The following is a 17,466-nucleotide window of genomic DNA, read 5'->3' on the forward strand; positions in this document are numbered from 1 at the left end:
AATTTCTGCTTCAGTAAAGGAAAAATAGCTCCCATGTCTTACCGACATTAATATTGTTAGCTAAATGTGAGAATCTCTGGCTCATGCCCACTGAGTTCAACGAGAAACAGCTTGAATCCACAACGTTTTGGATCAGGCACAAAATTATTTTTGTGGCTTAACGGAATAGGAATATGTAGGACTATAAGGGAGTACAGCTGATAAAATGAAATCTTGTTCTCACTAAATTCAGTGGGAATTTTACTGTTAACTTAGAAAATGCAGAAATGATATATTAACTTACTTCAGTTAAGCTAAAGTATGATTGGGTGGTCTGACTATGGAAAGCTCATGAAAAATTATAATAATAATAAAGGAAATATCCAGACTTGAGTTTTCCTACCTGTGAGCTATTACATTTTTTTAAGGTTTTACAAAAATAACAACAAGTGAAGAAACAATTCTCATTCCTTGAAAATGTAAAAAAAAAAACCTAGGGTACCAATATTTTTTTACATTTTAATCCATCCTGTTAGATACAAAGGGTAAAACTGACCCCTTTGCATATACAAACACCAAGCAATTTCACAGGCATCAGCATCAGAAAAATTACATTTCTACCAATGATAGGATCGTGCCTTATGCTTCAATATAAACCCATCTGCAGGTATTTAACACACTTAGTGGAGCAGTGTATTAGTCCTGTTAGGCGGGAGCCATATCACTAGCTCAGTGTAATTGCTGCTTTCCTGGCCTCCGTGACCCTAATTCCTGAAGTCAAGATTATGTGTTTTAGAGATGTACCCACAAAAGGCAACTAAAGAGAAGAAAATGCACCAAGGTGATCAGGAATAATAACAACAAAGAATTAAGAATCCATCACCATTCTGCTTTTAAAATTACATATAACTTATGTGAATAATGATATTAAAATACCTTATTTTTCTGTATTGGTTGCCTCTGCAGTATACTCCCATTATTTCAAATTAACTCTGGAGAAGGATTTAGCTGAAAAACTTGCTTGTCTGAGACCAAAATAAAGCTTCATTAGCATAATTCCTTACAGTCCTTCTGTTAATATTTTCCGAGACAAAACTATAATTATCCTTTCTGTTAAAAAAAAAAAAAAAGAAACGGGGAACATAGGGAAATTGTGAAGATCTAGATTACAACTCGAGTGAAAAATGTGGGACAAATTGGATAGGAATATAAAAAGTATCAGTTCTGACTGAAGTATGAAACTTATGCAAACAACAGGGAAAAAAAACCCCACCCTTTTTAGAACATTTTGAGATGTGTGAAAACTACAAATGCTAGAACTGTGAAGAGGAAACTGGGAATTTGATCCATATGTTCTGGAAATGCCACTGCCCACAGCTAAATTATTTTTGGAGAACAGAACAGAGAACAGAAGAACAACTGCTAAAGCTGTTATAAACACAGGGTCTCCCTGGTGATGCAAAGATCTTACCATGGCAGATACTAATGAGTGACTACAACCATCTGGATACCGCATATGAAGAAATAATCTTTGGTATGTTCTAGAATAATTACTAAGGAATACAATATTATTTATCAATTATCTCTAATTCTCTGTGGAGAAATCATTCTGCTAACTCCAGGGAGAAAAAACACTATTCAGGGTGGTTCACACATTGATTTTCTTCATATAGGTGAATATAATTTAAAAGCCTGAATTGATCTAAGTAATTCTACTGTATTAGGGAAGATGCTATTTTAAACTTGGGAAGCTCTTTATCATGGTATATTTTTCAAAGTGAAATATTTTTAAAATCTGGAACATAAGAAATAGGAGTTAAGACCTACAGATTCTGATACAGCTTCTCAAAACCAAAAGCACATCATGCTGATTACAAGAGAAATAATTACTAGTTAACTTGTTCACAGAATGTGTGACTGGAAGGAAAGAACTTAGTTTGTTCTGCTATCAAAGACAACCAACCCTCATATTTCTATTCTGTACTGTAAGCAAGCAGATTCTGCATACCAGTTGGCATCTTCCACTTTCTACCTGAAGGCTGACCCTGGACGCTTATTCCTCTGACAATTCGATAGCCTGCAATTCTCACATTCAGTTTTTTCTAGACAGTCAGTACCCGCTTGTACCAGCATTATCCTTCTAGTATGGAAGTATATACTATATCTCTCATAACTAGTTCATGCCAGTAACTCTTGACACAGAAAGGGATAGAGACCAACATAGAGAGCAGCAGATTTAAAGAAAGCATTATGTACATTTTCTTGGCCATACCAGCAAACTCTCCCTGAAAAAGTTGAAAGATGTTTATAAAAAATTCTGAATGGTGGCAGCTATATACCATCTGTTTTGTTCTGGTTTAGAAAGGAATTGCATCAATCCGTGATGTTCTATATACCATCTCTCCCTCACAACAGCTACTAAGCAAAACCTAGCAACAAAGTTGTGACTATCATATTGAAATAATTAAAAAAAAAATTTCTTTTATTACAGATGAAATTTTAAATTTCTATTAATATCACACTTCTGGTTTGATACTGATTTTTATTCTTGTTTGAAAAAATGTCTTTTTTAGCAATTTATGAATTCTGAAAATAAGTAGTTCTCTGCACATATAATCATCAAACTTGAACTGACCCTAAGTACAGTTTTTATTTTTCGTGTCTTTATTCATTCTTTTCTACGTAGTATTTGTGGAATTCAGCATCTGGAACGAGCAGGAAACAGGTTGACTCTCTTTGACTCCCTTTATTTCTGCATAGTGACATTTTCCACTGTGGGCTTTGGGGATGTTACACCCAAGATATGGCCTTCAAAGCTGCTTGTTGTCATTATGATCTGTGTTGCTCTTGTGGTGTTGCCCATACAGGTAAATGTGGATTTTTCTTCTCTTCAGAATTGTTTTTAAAACAAAGGAATAATAACTGAAATAATTTATTGTTACTATTATTATTGTATATAAAATGTCAGAAAAAATAACAATCTTCTGTATCTCCTAGTCTGTTTTTTCCCCCTTCCTTTTTCCTTTCTCTTGTCTAGATTAATACTAAAAAACAGAACACTAATAACAGTTTTCAAGTGCTGGTGAAAACTTTCTGTTCCTGTGATGTACCACGGAGCCCTTCCTTCATCTTGAGATATGGGTTTGCTATTAATGGAGCAATTTAAAAAACAACAACAGTAGCCAGCACTTTCTTTATGAATATAGCGTTTCCTCTGCAGGCTCTCCCCGTTTCTAATCTTGGTTTTCTCCACTTCCTCTCTTACTCTTACAGCTCAGTGCTAACTTGAAAAAAATCTCATTAAATCTGCAACTCAAGCAAATTGGGTTCACAGCTGTGTATGTCGGTATCCACACACACACACACACAGAGCCAACAGCACAGTTAGGAGTTTTTGATGCCTACTGAAGCTTAGGACTTCTCACAACTTCAACAGGAAAAGGCTGATTTATGAAAATCCAAGTATTTCAAGGAGTCAATCAGATTCATTAAATTTATACCAAACATTTCCCAGCTCATTCAGTGAGGCCTGAAGACAGAAACCCTGAGATTATATGGGAAGCTCTGCTGAGATGTTAACTGTTCCACACTTGGTAGTCACAAAGACCTCATGCCACAAAACAGGGATGTGGGGAGGCATGGTGCGTGCTTGTCAAAGCTTAGAGTAGACCCGCTAGACCACGAAGCTCCAAAATTTCTCACACAGCCATAGTTTCCAGACTGGGCTTCTTTGACAGTGAACTAAAGCTCACTGTGAGCAGACAACACAGAAACCCTGGGATGTTGGAAGCTCAAGCTTTCAGCATAAATTTTCTTGAAATTATTTGAACATTTTAATTATACCTAAATATTTAATGTCTACATACACAATTATATTCCCACTCAGTGGAAATTTAGTAAAATATATATTCTATTGAAAACTAACATATGCTTTACTCAAGAAATTTGGAATTTCCTAGGACATAGAAATTTCGTTTTTCAAGTAGTTCTGATATACACTTCAGGCATAAAACCTCTGCCTTACCATTAAATAACCTGGAATCTATGGCCCTTTCACATAAATTTTAATCTACTTTATTTTATAGCTTTCTTGTGGTAGTGGAGCTTCATGTAGTTTTCCATACACAGAATGTGGGAGGTATTCTCTTCTGAATTTTTGTCCTGCTATGATATGAAATCAATTATTATTAATGATTCAATCTCTCCATGAGTTGAATGTGGATGAGGAAAAGTGGCTATCACACAGATACATAGTTAAATTGAGCTCAATATTAAATGCATATTATTTACAAGAAGCTTTGAAATGGTGTTGTATGTTTTATCACAGATTGTTAACAGTGGCACTAATTGTTACAGTATTCTCTTTAATCTAAATGATTCAGACTAGTAGAGCTATGTTTACTGTTTGCCCGCATATATTGTTTAGCTGGCAATAGCAAATTTGCTGTATTAACAGCTGCTGTGTATTTAAGTTGTATCTGAATTTATTAGACAGATAAGAGAGTACACAGGAGGTCACCTTCAGAACATTATAAAATCTCTGAGAAGAGTTATTGCCCAAACTAAGTAAAATTATGCTTCTATCTGAGTATCTATACTCACAGTGTGCACTTAAGTTTGTGAAAATTTAACCTTTCATTTGAGCATTTATGTCACAAGGCACTGGAAAAAGAGAGCTCGGAGGTATAAAATACATAAAAGAAGGTACAACCTTCATTCTTTTCTAAAATCTTGAGATTTGCTGGAATCTCATGATATTTTAATGCATTTACTGTGCTATTTGTGTGTGGTAGAGACTGGCTCTACTGCCATGTTTTTCAATCACCCTATTATCTATCTCACCTACTTACTAGAGAAGTTTTTACAAAGAAAAAGACACTGTGGGCTAAGGGGGTGTTTTCATAGAGGCATGAGATGAATGGTGCAACATTGTTAAGTCATGATACAGTTGTACTGCACACCTGCTTGTCTGTATTTCAGTGACAATTGGCATCTCTTGCAGTTTGAACAGCTGGCATATTTGTGGATGGAGAGACAAAAGTCTGGTGGTAACTACAGTCGACACAGAGCTCAGACTGAAAAACATGTTGTGCTATGTGTCAGCTCTCTGAAGATTGACTTACTTATGGATTTCTTAAATGAATTCTATGCTCACCCCAGATTACAGGTACTTACAGTGAAAAAAAAAAAAGAAAACAAAGTCAAAACACTGATTTTTTGCAGACAGCCTTCTGAAAGTATCTTTAATTTGTAAAACTAAATTTGGGAATAGCTGACTGAATTGGGAATCTATAATTGCAATAAGAAGCTGAGATACAGTATGGAGACATTAATTATAAATTGAGGTAAACAGACTAAATAGATAGAATTACTGTCTTGTTGAATTATGCCAGTTCTTTTAGAAACAGATGTTTCCATTCAAATTCTTTATATTCTACTCCAAAATAGAAAATAAATGAAAACTACTCAAATTATTTTTTCCTGTTGTTTTGGGACTGGATCCAAAACTCCTCACAAGTCAAAGAGACTTTTGTTTTTCACATTTTGCTTTTTTTTTTTTGCCAGTGTTAGGAAGATCAGATCCTTTTGGAACTGTTGAACTTAAGAAATAAAGAAACATATTTTAAAGGAAAAAGACCTTGAAAGATTACACACAGGAGATTTTCTTAGTGTACACATATTCCCTAGCCAATGCAAACTTGTTTTGATCATATAATAGCTTATTTATATAAGAGAGCAATTTGGATTCATGCTCATTAGCTTTGCTATGGACTGTTTCTTTTACTAAATCTTCTCTGTGTCTTTTACTAAGTTACCTGTAGTACCATGCTTCATTAACTAGTGCAAAAAATCACAAAAATACAACCCTTAAATTGCTGAGCAGCAATTTGACAAATCCCAAATCCAAAATACTCCCCAAAATAATTAGCTAGTGAGAGGCATAAGCAAATACACAAATAAATCCAGTTCTTTATAGATGCAAACACAAATTGAAATCCAAAATTTAGTTAACTAGCCTGAAGAATGAGTCAGGCTCTGTGGTACACTGGAGACTAAGAAGTCTTATTACTACTTATTTAGCCTAAAAGAGCTTATATACATTCCCTTCACGGTTGAAATGGGAAGCTGGAAGGTACAGATGCTGCACTGGATCCAATGCACTAAACTTTCTGCAAAGGTCTGTGTGTGCTAAGGAAGATTTCTATGACACGCCTGTCCTAAAGTCTCAGTCTCTTCTCTCACATTCCATTTCTCTCTCTTTTTCATATGTGCACACATGTTTACTTTAGAGCAACCTTACCTTTCCTAATAAGGACTGTTTGTAACACAGGAGACAGGGTTTGGATCTGCCCATTAATGTAGAGGAAAAATTCTGGGGGAAAACAATTCCATTTTGATTGTTGAAAACTTCCTACCTTTTCCAGCTAGAATGACGGAAATGTAAACTGTCTGTAAAAAAAATTATGCTCACATGAAAAAGAAAAACAGTTTCTAAATGAACTTTACTTGCCACCGTGGAGTCTTCTTTAAACAGTTGACAACTCTCCAGCCATTTGTATTAAAGATTTCAATATTTTAAATACATACTTTTGTCAATAAAATCTGAGAATTATCAGAGACTTTTTTGACATCCTGAGTCTCTGTTGACTCATTCTCTAGTAACAATAAATGGTAGCATAAAAAAATAACATGATTATTTCCCCTTATGTTTTTGACAGGACTATTATGTCGTTATTTTGTGTCCTACTGAGATGGATGCTCAGGTCCGAAGGGTGTTACAAATCCCAATGTGGTCCCAAAGAGTTATCTATCTGCAAGGCTCAGCACTAAAAGATCAAGACCTGTTGAGAGCTAAGTAGGCAAATATTTTTTTTTTAATTTTGTTTCTCTCATACTGTTTGATAAATAAGTTTGACAAACAACAAAAGTGGTGCTAGAAGGAAAGCATGTATATTTAGAAAGCAAGGCTCTTTGATATAATTTGGTTTTCTTTGATATAATATGGTTTTCTTTATATCTGAAATTTTTCAAGGAACAAGTATCTGTAAGCTCTTTCATTTGACCAAATATTTCTTCACTTTCTTTTCTGTCTCAGTTTTTAAAGGCATGGAAACAGAGTGCCTGTGATTTCTTCTGAAAACGCAGCAGAGAAAATTCCAAAACTGCCAGTAATGCTAGAATTTTTTTCTGCTCCTTGAGAGAAGATAGTAAACGTGGTGGTAGTTCTCCTTACCAACTGAAGGGGCAAAAAAGTAAACAAAAATAATTATCTCCCTTTAAACTCATTGCACAGTTTTGTTTTCTTCCTAAGTTCAACCTGGTAGTGTAAACAACTAGTCTACTGTACCTCCATATACCCTTTCAAGGCTTTTTTCTTACCACGTACTTCACCACTTCTAAAAAATCCTCTCTGCGGGTTAATAGTGAATGACATTAATCAAAATACATCAGTCAAACACCGTTCCTCAATCCCCCCCACCATCAATCAATCAATCACTTGAAGGTGTGAAGGAATTCACAGTGGAATTCACGTAGGAGGACCGTCTCTAAACTCTCTGAAGAGAGAGAAAGGTGATTCTTAGCAAATAACTGATTTAACTCATCTGCATTGTTCTTTATTAGAACTTATGCAGTAACTAATATAGATATCTAAAATTAAGCCAACATCTGTCTGAGTATTTGTGTCATTCATCCTTCTTTACTTCAGGAGAGTTATTTCCAAGAATCTAATCTGTGAGAAGTCTAGTGAGCGGCGTTATCTTTTCTGCCACTGAAAAAACCCAACTACTTCTATATCTGTTTAGAATTAGAAAATACAGTAAAGGTTTTTTCAGGATTAGGAATTTTCTTTGAGAGACACGTTCATTTTTTTTACTTTCTTGCTGATTTCAACAAGGAATTCTTGTGGGGATTTAGCTGGCATTTGTTCTACACATTAGGAGAGGAAAAATTAGGCTGTAATCGTGAATTTCACTTATAATAACTTGGAGGTAGTCAACTCTGGAACTGTGCTTTTTCCTGCAGAACATGTAATTGAATGTACCTGTCACAGAATAATTTTCAACCTCTCCTGAGGGAAGAAGCGTAGTGGGAATTTAATAGAACATTTAATATGAAATATAACCCAGTACCTAAGATATTTGCTGTATTTTTTTTTTAAATTAGAACATGATGTACTGAGAAGATAACAAGGCACGCGGTAAACTTCTAATAAATAATGTTTACCACCAACAAGAAAAAATTAATTAAGAAATGTCTATTATCAAAATTTATACATTACTATACATAAAATGCAATATCAAAATAACATGATAAAGGTTGCACCAAAAAGTAAAGGAATAGCTGACTACGTAAGTAGTAAATAGTCAGTTAACTAAAGACTGTATTTTTCTTTATGTGCCCTATATGCCAATTTGTCTTTACAAAAGTGATGTCTGTTCTTGCTTCCTACCTTTGAGATCTTCACACTGCAAATTTTTGGTGTTCTCTGAACAACGTTCATGTGCCCAGCTTTAACAAAAAACCACAACAAATTCTGTCATCAAGTATCACACTGATACTAACATTGTTATCAGCATGACTGGAAACTTTATAGCTACTTCAGCATTTGAAACAACACAGTAAGTGATTAAAATATCTCTCATTCTCCATGCAGACTAGCACTAGAAAGTGAATAATGCTACCAGGCTTGATTTCTTTCCCCTACAGCTTTCTCTCATGTTCTGTCATGACCTCAAGTATTTTTTCTCTCTCCTTCCACTTCCTTTAGTGAACCATCACAAATCTTAATCCTATTCATGTCCACTCTTTTTCTTTACTTTATACTTTTTCCTTTCACAAACTTCTCTTCAATATATAAAGTCCCTTTAATTTCTGCCATCCTCAAGCAGTGGAACTATTGCTTTTTTAGTCTCAGATTCAGTTTTCTGGCACATAAAAATGATGTAACTGAAAAAGCTTTTTTTCCAGTTGTTAGGACATAAATAACACTTCTCTCATAAGGATACTCTGTGTTCTAATGAATGTTTTTCACACAGATGCTATTAGTACTTCTGTTGTCTAAATTCATGGCATTCATAGACGTTAATCTCAGGTTATTATCCTTGTCATCTGTGGCTGAAGTTATTCAAGAAGTTAACAAAAAAACATTGGGGAAAAAGGTGAATATGTTCACATGAGGTTTCATTTCCTCACAAAATCGTCTATATCTACTGTCAATTCCATCAGCGCTCATCAAAATCTCATCTCATTTCATTGAATTTTCTTTCCTACAACTTTGTTAAAGACCTTATCTTCCCAATTCTGGGAAGATACTCATACAGCTTCCATCATTTCTTCCTAATCAGCACTCAGAAGTGGCCTCCTGTCCTCACTTCTCCACATCAGCTTTATTTGACATTGTATTTTGGATATATTGATTTGCCTTTGTTACAATGATTTTTCCATTTTAAGTACTTTAATCTTTTGAGGCTTCCCCTGTTTTCCTACTGCTAGATGCCTATGGGCAATCTACAATGACCTGGCTTTCTCCTTCTCTTTTCTTTATACTTTCTCTGAATGATCTCACACAAAACATACAAATTTGATCACTGTTTCTGTAGTTGAAAACTAAAAGGTTGACCAAGCTATCCGATATCTCATTATGGATATCTACTCATCAACTTCATTTTAGATTCAGACAGTTGTAAATAGATCTTAATTTTTGCTACCAAAATAAAACCAGTATCCTAGTGTGGATCATAAGCTTGGAGTCATGTTGCAGAGCATGCTATGTAGACTGACCCTGCGTCTTGCAAGTGTTTTCTCATACAAGCTCTCACTTTTGTCCCACTTAAAAACTATGTTTATGTTCTTGACACGTATCATCTCAACTCCCTGAACCCTTGTTTCAGAGCACTCTGGAAATACTATTTGTGTAGTACATCGCTTTGCCTCATTGGAGTCCTTCCTTGGTTTACCCTTCTTTATTACACCAAGGAGTGACCCCCTATTCTCACTTAGCCTGCAACTCCCAGTTCTTACTGAGAGGTAACCTTCTGATAAGTCTGTAATGCTATTGTCACACATACAACAGATTAACATACAAGTCCCATTGTAAATTCACCCATGCTGTCCCTTCAATCTAGAATGAATTTCTCAAAAACATCTGTAAAGTAATCCCAGTATCCTCCATCGCATCTTCTCTTCAGTTGGTTCTCTGTTCTGATTTCTAGTGAGACCACTTTCTATTATGATAATGGTATTTCTACCATGACAATTCAGGTATTGTCACACTGTTTCTTCCTGTTTCCCATGTTTGCATATAATTCTGTTGTCCTTTGTCTTGTCACTTAGAGTTTATATGGCAAGGACTGTCTTTTTGTTCTGCATTTGTACAGTACCCAAAAAAATGGGCTCTCAGTCTAGGCCTAGAATCCCAATGGCCTAAACTATTACTAACAACCACCAATTCCATTTTCTAGCAGCAGAGAAAGCAAAGATTTAGGAGTCTCAGGTCCCATTCCAGACTCCAGAATGGAGTTGCTGAAATGAGCAGTGAATTGCCTGTTCATTTTCCCTAGCTTCTGTATGACTTTTCTGCTTCCCAGGAAATCAATTCTGGTCGTCCTGTTTCTCTTTGCCCAGAAAGTCCTGTCTTCCCAAGGAGTTCAACCAAGTCCCTATTTCTTTACTTCCATGTACCACTAAGTGAAGAAGGATTCACTAGAGAAGGATATCAACATCTGAGACAAGAGAGGAAATGCAAACTTGATGAAACCTGCAGTCAAATGGTTTTTCTCTGCACTTCCACTGCTGCTCTTTTTATTACATGACCAGTTGTACCCACTAGAGAACAAGTAGGCATTAAAAGTTGTCAAAGAGACCATGAACTGAAAATAGTTAATTCATTTAATGCATACATGCACAGAAATGGTTGTTATTTATCCCAAACACATTATTCTAGTACATCTACCCATTTTTCTGATATCACTAGGCAAGACAAGTCTATATTAAGTTATCTGCCCCTTCTCATTCATTCTTATCAATAATAACTTGTACATATCATACCTTTACACACTAGGCGGACTGGTGCTATTTATTCAACTTTTATACTCATGGCAGATAAATATTTATTTTTGCAAATCAATTGTCTTTGAAGACACACTGCTTTAATTACTTGGGCACAGCTTCTACTTGCACCAGGGAAAGAAAGTTTCCCAGAACCTAGTCAAGAACTACTGGTACACTGTGAGTTAGTACACAAGGTGACTGCTGCTGACATTCAGGTAATGCATGAGATCAGAGCGACTAAACTTTCTCTATATTCTGTTTCTATAAGCAGACAAGACTATAAGGTGTGAAACAAGGCCACGTTAAGTATTTTGTTGGTATGTAACAGGCTTCTCTCCCCTTTTCTAGGATGGATGACGCTGAAGCTTGTTTCATTCTGAGTAGCCGCTGTGAGGTGGACCGGACAGCAGCTGTAAGTTTTGAAGAATTAACTGAGAATGAATGTGCATGCTGTTTATACCATTACTGCCTTTATTCCCTCTCTGGAACTGAGACTTCTGTCAACAGAAGATTAAAATTAGCTGATTTACACAGAGATTTTACATGTGGGATGAACTTATTGTCTCAGTTAAGATAATGAAAAGGTTTCTGTTGGATTCTGTAAGGCCAGGATTTCACAAATTTATGGAACATGATCTAATGGCTCATTTCACATAACATATCTACTTCCATTTTCTTAGAAAATAAATTATATGATCTACCTACCAAAGAAGTTAGGATTTTACAGCACATTTAAGTTATACATTGAACTTTTTTTTAAAAAAAGCAAGAATTTATACATTCTTACAGGACTTGAAAAACAATATTAAAAAGTACTGTAAGAATACAGTACTTTCAAAAAAACAATTTTCATGCTGAATAAAGTAAATTTTTATGAGTTCTCTCCTTTTTTTGTGAAATAATGGCAGAATACCACATAAGCACTGTCGTGGTACATAAATTGATACTTGGTCATTAATCACTCCAAAGAGTAGTACTCTGTCAAAAAAGTTTTATTCAAATTGCCTTGACTAATATCAATGTTTGCTCTAGATATCCAATTCTAAGAGTTATGTTTATTAAATCAGAAAAGAGATATATATCAACTAACTGGTATTTCCATTCAGAACTACTGAAGTATCGAAAGTTTAATTTGTGACTAGTACCAAATAACCAATACATCTGAGAGTATTTGACCATCTTTCATATTGGCCAATTTTAAATGCGAAAAAGATTCCTTAAATAAGTTACTATGGTTTTGCCTATGCTACTAGTTATTTGTAGTCAGGTAAAATTACTATCCACAAAGGAAGACTGCTAATAGAATGTCTCCAGGGATGGGGCCTCCACCACCTCTCTGGGCAACCTGTTCCAGTGTCTCACCACCCTCATTGTAAAGAACTTCTTCCTAATGTCTCATCTAAACCTACCCTGCTCTAGTTTAAAACCATTGCCCCTCATCCTATTGCTACATGCGCTTGCAAAGAGCCACTCCCCAGCTTTCTTGTAGGCCCCCTTCAAGTACTGGAAGGTCGCTATAAGGTCTCCCCAGAGCCTTCTCTTCTCCAGGCTGAACAACCCCAACTCTCTCAGCCTGTCCTCATAGGAAAGGTGCTCCAGCTCTTTGATCATCTTTGTGGCCCTCCTCTTGGGGGCCAACAGATCCGTGTCCTTCTTGTGCTGAGGGTTCCAGAGTTGGACACAGTACTCCAGGTGGGGTCTCACGAGAGCAGAATAGAGGGGCAGAATCACCTCTCTCGATCTGCTGGCCATGCTTCTTTTGGTGCAGCCCAGGGTGAGATTGGCCTTCTAATACAAGCCTCTACTCAGCGTATCCATGATAAAAGAATAAAACTATTTTAATATGAACTAGAACTCTTCAGATTAATGAGATTACATACTGATCACAAATATCCAGGGAAAAAGTCCACTGAGGAAGGATTTATGAACAGAACTTTAAATTTTTCACCATGAGCTGCATGCTGTATTATTGCACACTTGCCTCTATTCACTTCAATCTTGAACTCCAAAGGAAGATCAGAATAAGTCCGAATATTCACAGAGTTATATTAAGATGCTTAGAAATTGCCTAACAAGATCAAATTAGTGTTTATAATGCAGTAATTATGTTGTAAGCTATCTCAATTTAAAAATGATGTTTTGCTGCTATATTATAAGAACTAGCAATTATTTTTCTGAATATTAAAACCAGACACAGTAAAACATGGGAAACAAGGGGTTTGCGTTACATATATAGTATTTCTTAATATATTCTCTGTCACTTGCTACAATTACTTCATCTGCTATCAAAACTTAGTTGTTTCCATACCTACACATATGGCTTATCAGAGAAGGAAGAACGAAAAAGGGAACATAAACTGCAGCTGGCAAGAAGACTGTATTATTTCCTTGCTAGGCAAATGTGTCCCCCCAAGCAAATTTTATCAAAAATAACCTAATTTTTTGTAGACTATCAGCATGCTGTAAAAAATATTTTATTCAATATATGGGTCCTGTGCTGGACCCATCACTTGCAGAAAGCCATTGAACTCCCTGGGAAATAAATCTGTGCTCCTACTAAAATATTCAAACTGACTGAACAAAGAGTTTTGAATTTGATTAATCAGCAATAGACTCCTGAAAACACATTAGCAGCAGCAAATAATTGGCAGCAAATAATCCTGGAGTAGACAAGTAAGGCAAGCATATACTGCTTGGAAGTGACAGAGGTGCTAGGGTATTTAAGGATATGAAAAGCAACAGTTCTTGCAAATACCTCGAAAAATACCAGTAACTTCTGTGAGACTGAAAAATATCAAAAAGCCAAACTGCCTTGCCTAAATTAGCCATGAAGTTCAGAATAAATAAGCTACATCATCTCATTTCACAAAATATACTTGACAGCTGTGAAATGGTTAGAAATGAGAAATCCCATACAAGCAGAGTATGTGATTTACTTTGCACTTGGTAGGTTTATGCAGCTTTAAGCACAGGATTCACTTCGAGGTAAGCTGTTCACCTCTGTTCATAACCTCTCCAGAATTTATACAAAGAAAGGACAGTTTTCAGCTCTGCTGAACTCTCCTATGGGGCAGACAGTGGACTCTACATGAACCTTATGGAGCTTCCATCCATTCTGGACAACAATATGGAGTTTTTATTTCAGAGTCGTGGCCAGCTACAACTCTCTCCAGGCAGCCTTTCTGCTTTCAGGGACAGCATGCCCCAAGAAATACCAAAATGGTACCTGGCACATTTCAGCTTCCATTACAGACTATTATCAAACCTCATTTATCGTTGTATCTGGAACATACAAACAGGCAAATCTCACCAAAGACACAATCTTCTTACCTTCCTCTGGGACAGAATGCCCTGTTGGGTGAGTGGCTGGCTAGTAAAAATGACACAGTATCTCAACCGTAGCAGTGATAATCGGGGTCAATGTCATATGAAGTTTTTAAACAAGGTGTCACCTCGCTCTGCATTTTTTTATTGCTGTTCACGTTTCTTTTTCACAGGGAATGCATTTATTTATACTGCAAGTCGAAAATAGGACAACTGTCATCTTTTTTATTATTATTTTGTTTTATTTTACTGCCCCCTAGAGCTCTGAAATGAAATGGATTTAATTTCCTACACTGATCCAGCTCTAGTCACTACTAAGTACTTCAGTAATGTAGTACGTAAGTTTACAGTTTGTCACTGGTCTGAAGGAAGTTCAGTTGTCATCCCAGTATCAGTCTGTATAACTACAACTGATTTTTCACCCTGCTGTGCTTGAGAAGCTGACAAACTGTTAGGAGTGCCTTGGATCCTCTCCTTTGTCTGACAGCTGTCAAAATAAAAGTTGACAGATGCACTGAGGAGATTCCCAACCAGAGAAGCTGTTGTTACTCATGTAATTTTTCAAAGTCCACGAGGGTTTTTATTTCCCCACCTACAATCTTCAGGAGAGGATCTACTCATTTGCCATGGATACCACTGGCTGTTCATTGCTTGCTGATTCATTAGTTAATAAGTTTTAGTGCCAAAGTCTGTGTTGCTTCTGATCCATGGATCTCAACTATAGCTCAGAAGCAAAGTACAATAACAGGTGACGTGCAGTTACTTCATAAAAATTGTCAGTTACTTCCTTTTTCACTTGGAGGAGTAGGAACTTTGTCAGACCAAGAATTTGTCAGCTTTCCAAAGTCTCCTACCAGAAACTTTCTCTTCTCTGGCAAGACAAAGCTCTGCCAAATTTTATTCTATCAAATGCTATTTTGACATCTCAGACCAAGGTGTAAGCTGCTTCTCTGCTAAAGCAAGCAGGACAGACATCTTTTTCACTTCTGGAGGATGCAAGTCTTAAAGAGAGTTCAAATTGCACTTAAGTCTGGATGACTTTTTTTTTTTTTTGGATTGGTGGGTATAGGAAAGTAGTCTGTGCCACACCACAAAGTTAGCCAGTGGCTTCAATGCGCTGCCTACATCAAATTGCTCCACAAAACTAAGGTGTCTGAAAACAGTGGATCTGCTGTTTTAACTCAAGGAGGGATGGGAAGAGAAGTCTCTTTCGAATTATCCTGTAGATAACTTATTAATAGGCTATATAAATATATGAAAGACTACTTCTACTGCTGAAAGCTTTGTTCTGATGCTTTCTGAAAATTCAGAGATGGTTGAGTTCAAGCTTGCGCTTTTTTTTCTCCCTTCTATTAATCAAATTGCGTGACACTACTATACTGGTAATAAGTTACACTGCCTTAGTAGCATCACAAGATGGATGCATTGCATAGGAGATATAACTAATTTGTTGGTGTGTGTGGCAAAAACCCCCTTAAATTAACAGAACTAGTTAAAAATATATATTAAATCAAGGTCTTGCTTTGAGTTCTGATAATTTAAATTCTTATTACACCCACTTGAAAACTTACAGCTTGGGATACATGAACTTAAATATCACCTCTATATTAATCACCATTGGTATCAGTGGTACTTTTTGATCACTGACTGCAATTCATTACATGGAAAGCACACAGAAGAGCATTTTTTTTCCCCTCATCTCTTGAAGAAGCATATATTTTATAATGTGAATAGTAGCATAATTTTGTTTCAGTTATCTCTGTTTATAGTATGTACATACATACCTCCTTTTTACTTGGGAGAAATGTGAACATTTTTTAAAGTCACTGCAATATAGTAGAGAAATTGCTACATATGTAAAACAGAGAGCCACCAATACTATATGAAGAGACTGAATCTAAGAAATCACTTAAAGTGCCTACCAGTATTTTCATTTCTCTCCCCTGGAGTGTCTTCAGAGCGGAATTTGGGAGAGTAACTGAGCGAAAAAAACATGGAAACCCAAATAACCAGCTTTTGTACACAAGCACATATATATAACAAGTGAAAAGAAAGAAAATGAAACAATAATGCAAGGTTATTATATTAACAGTACATACACACTGAGTTGATCTTATGAAGCTGTATAGAGCATTTAAGTATCCATTTTATACATATTACACATTTGTAGACTGCTTCTTCAAAAAAGAGCTAGCAAATTGAAAGCAATACATATTTTGCAGTGTTAAAATTGTAAATGTGCCAAATAATCATCAAGAGATTTTAATTTTAAGGAGTTTTTCCCTTTCGTGTAGAATTACCTAGAAATATTTTATGTTGAGATTAATACTTGTAGTTTTACAACACGCACTTCTATGGGTCTAGGTTTGTTTGCCTTTTTTAATAAAATCATAGCATTTGAATCATTTTAATAAGCATTCTTCATTCTTATTTTTAATAATTCTTGCACCTTCTGACAAAACCAGGCTTTTTAGACAAAATAATTAAAAAAAAATCCAAGAAAATATCCAACATTGAAAAAAAAAAAAGAGGAAGAATAAACTTAGTCTGAAAGGTAGAACCAAAATTGTATTTACTGGTACAGTTTTGGTTTATTGCAGTAAATTTAATCTTAGCTCATTTATGTAATAAGAATGAAAAAAAAACAATTCCCTTAAATTTTGTTGAATATAAGCTATATTTGTATGCATGTGGCATACAGGAAACAGCCTTTTCTCACCACTTTTGCAAGCCAGTGTGGTCTGTGTATGTTTGCTGTGGAAAGGAAGAGAGGAAACTGGTAATGTCAAACCCTGTGCAATGAAGCCACACCATCACTGGAAGTGACTCTGAATGTGTTTCTCTGACACCTTTTGCATAAAAAGATTAAGTAATGTCTTCAACAATACAGGTTTTTCAAATCTGTCCCAAATCCACTCCCAAACCTCTTACTCCTCCTTTAGCATATCTGTATGACCGCTGTCTATCTCATTACCCAGCCATTTGCCGCTTCTAAGGTGTGTTGGCATTTCATTCCCTTGAGACGAAACAGCAAAAAACTCTAAATACAAAAAACCTCTAAGGAGGATAAGTCACAATGTGCTATAGAAAAAGTGAAGAAAAAGTGACTGC

At 35.8% G+C, this 17,466-nt stretch overlaps 1 protein-coding gene and 1 long non-coding RNA gene across 6 annotated transcripts in view; one reads left to right on the forward strand and one right to left on the reverse strand.

The window, feature by feature from the left end:
• Nucleotides 1–17,466, forward strand: part of KCNT2 (potassium sodium-activated channel subfamily T member 2) — a 146,613-nt gene that overhangs the window by 73,377 nt on the left and 55,770 nt on the right. For all 4 annotated transcript variants that reach the window (XR_010072268.1, XM_063344061.1, XM_063344058.1 and 1 more), the window contains 4 exons: nucleotides 2,666–2,846; nucleotides 4,982–5,146; nucleotides 6,699–6,835; nucleotides 11,380–11,443. Coding sequence is in view for 3 of the 4 variants with exons in the window: in XM_063344061.1 (XP_063200131.1) it covers nucleotides 2,666–2,846; nucleotides 4,982–5,146; nucleotides 6,699–6,835; nucleotides 11,380–11,443 (547 nt within the window). In the remaining variant the exon portion in view is untranslated. The remainder of the gene's footprint in view (nucleotides 1–2,665; nucleotides 2,847–4,981; nucleotides 5,147–6,698; nucleotides 6,836–11,379; nucleotides 11,444–17,466) is intronic.
• LOC134519634 (uncharacterized) overlaps nucleotides 1–17,466 on the reverse strand; it is a 115,967-nt gene that overhangs the window by 59,294 nt on the left and 39,207 nt on the right. The gene's annotated exons all lie outside the window — the stretch shown is intronic.

This window comes from Chroicocephalus ridibundus, chromosome 8 (genome assembly GCF_963924245.1).
Source record: "Chroicocephalus ridibundus chromosome 8, bChrRid1.1, whole genome shotgun sequence".
Lineage (NCBI taxonomy): Eukaryota > Metazoa > Chordata > Aves > Charadriiformes > Laridae > Chroicocephalus > Chroicocephalus ridibundus.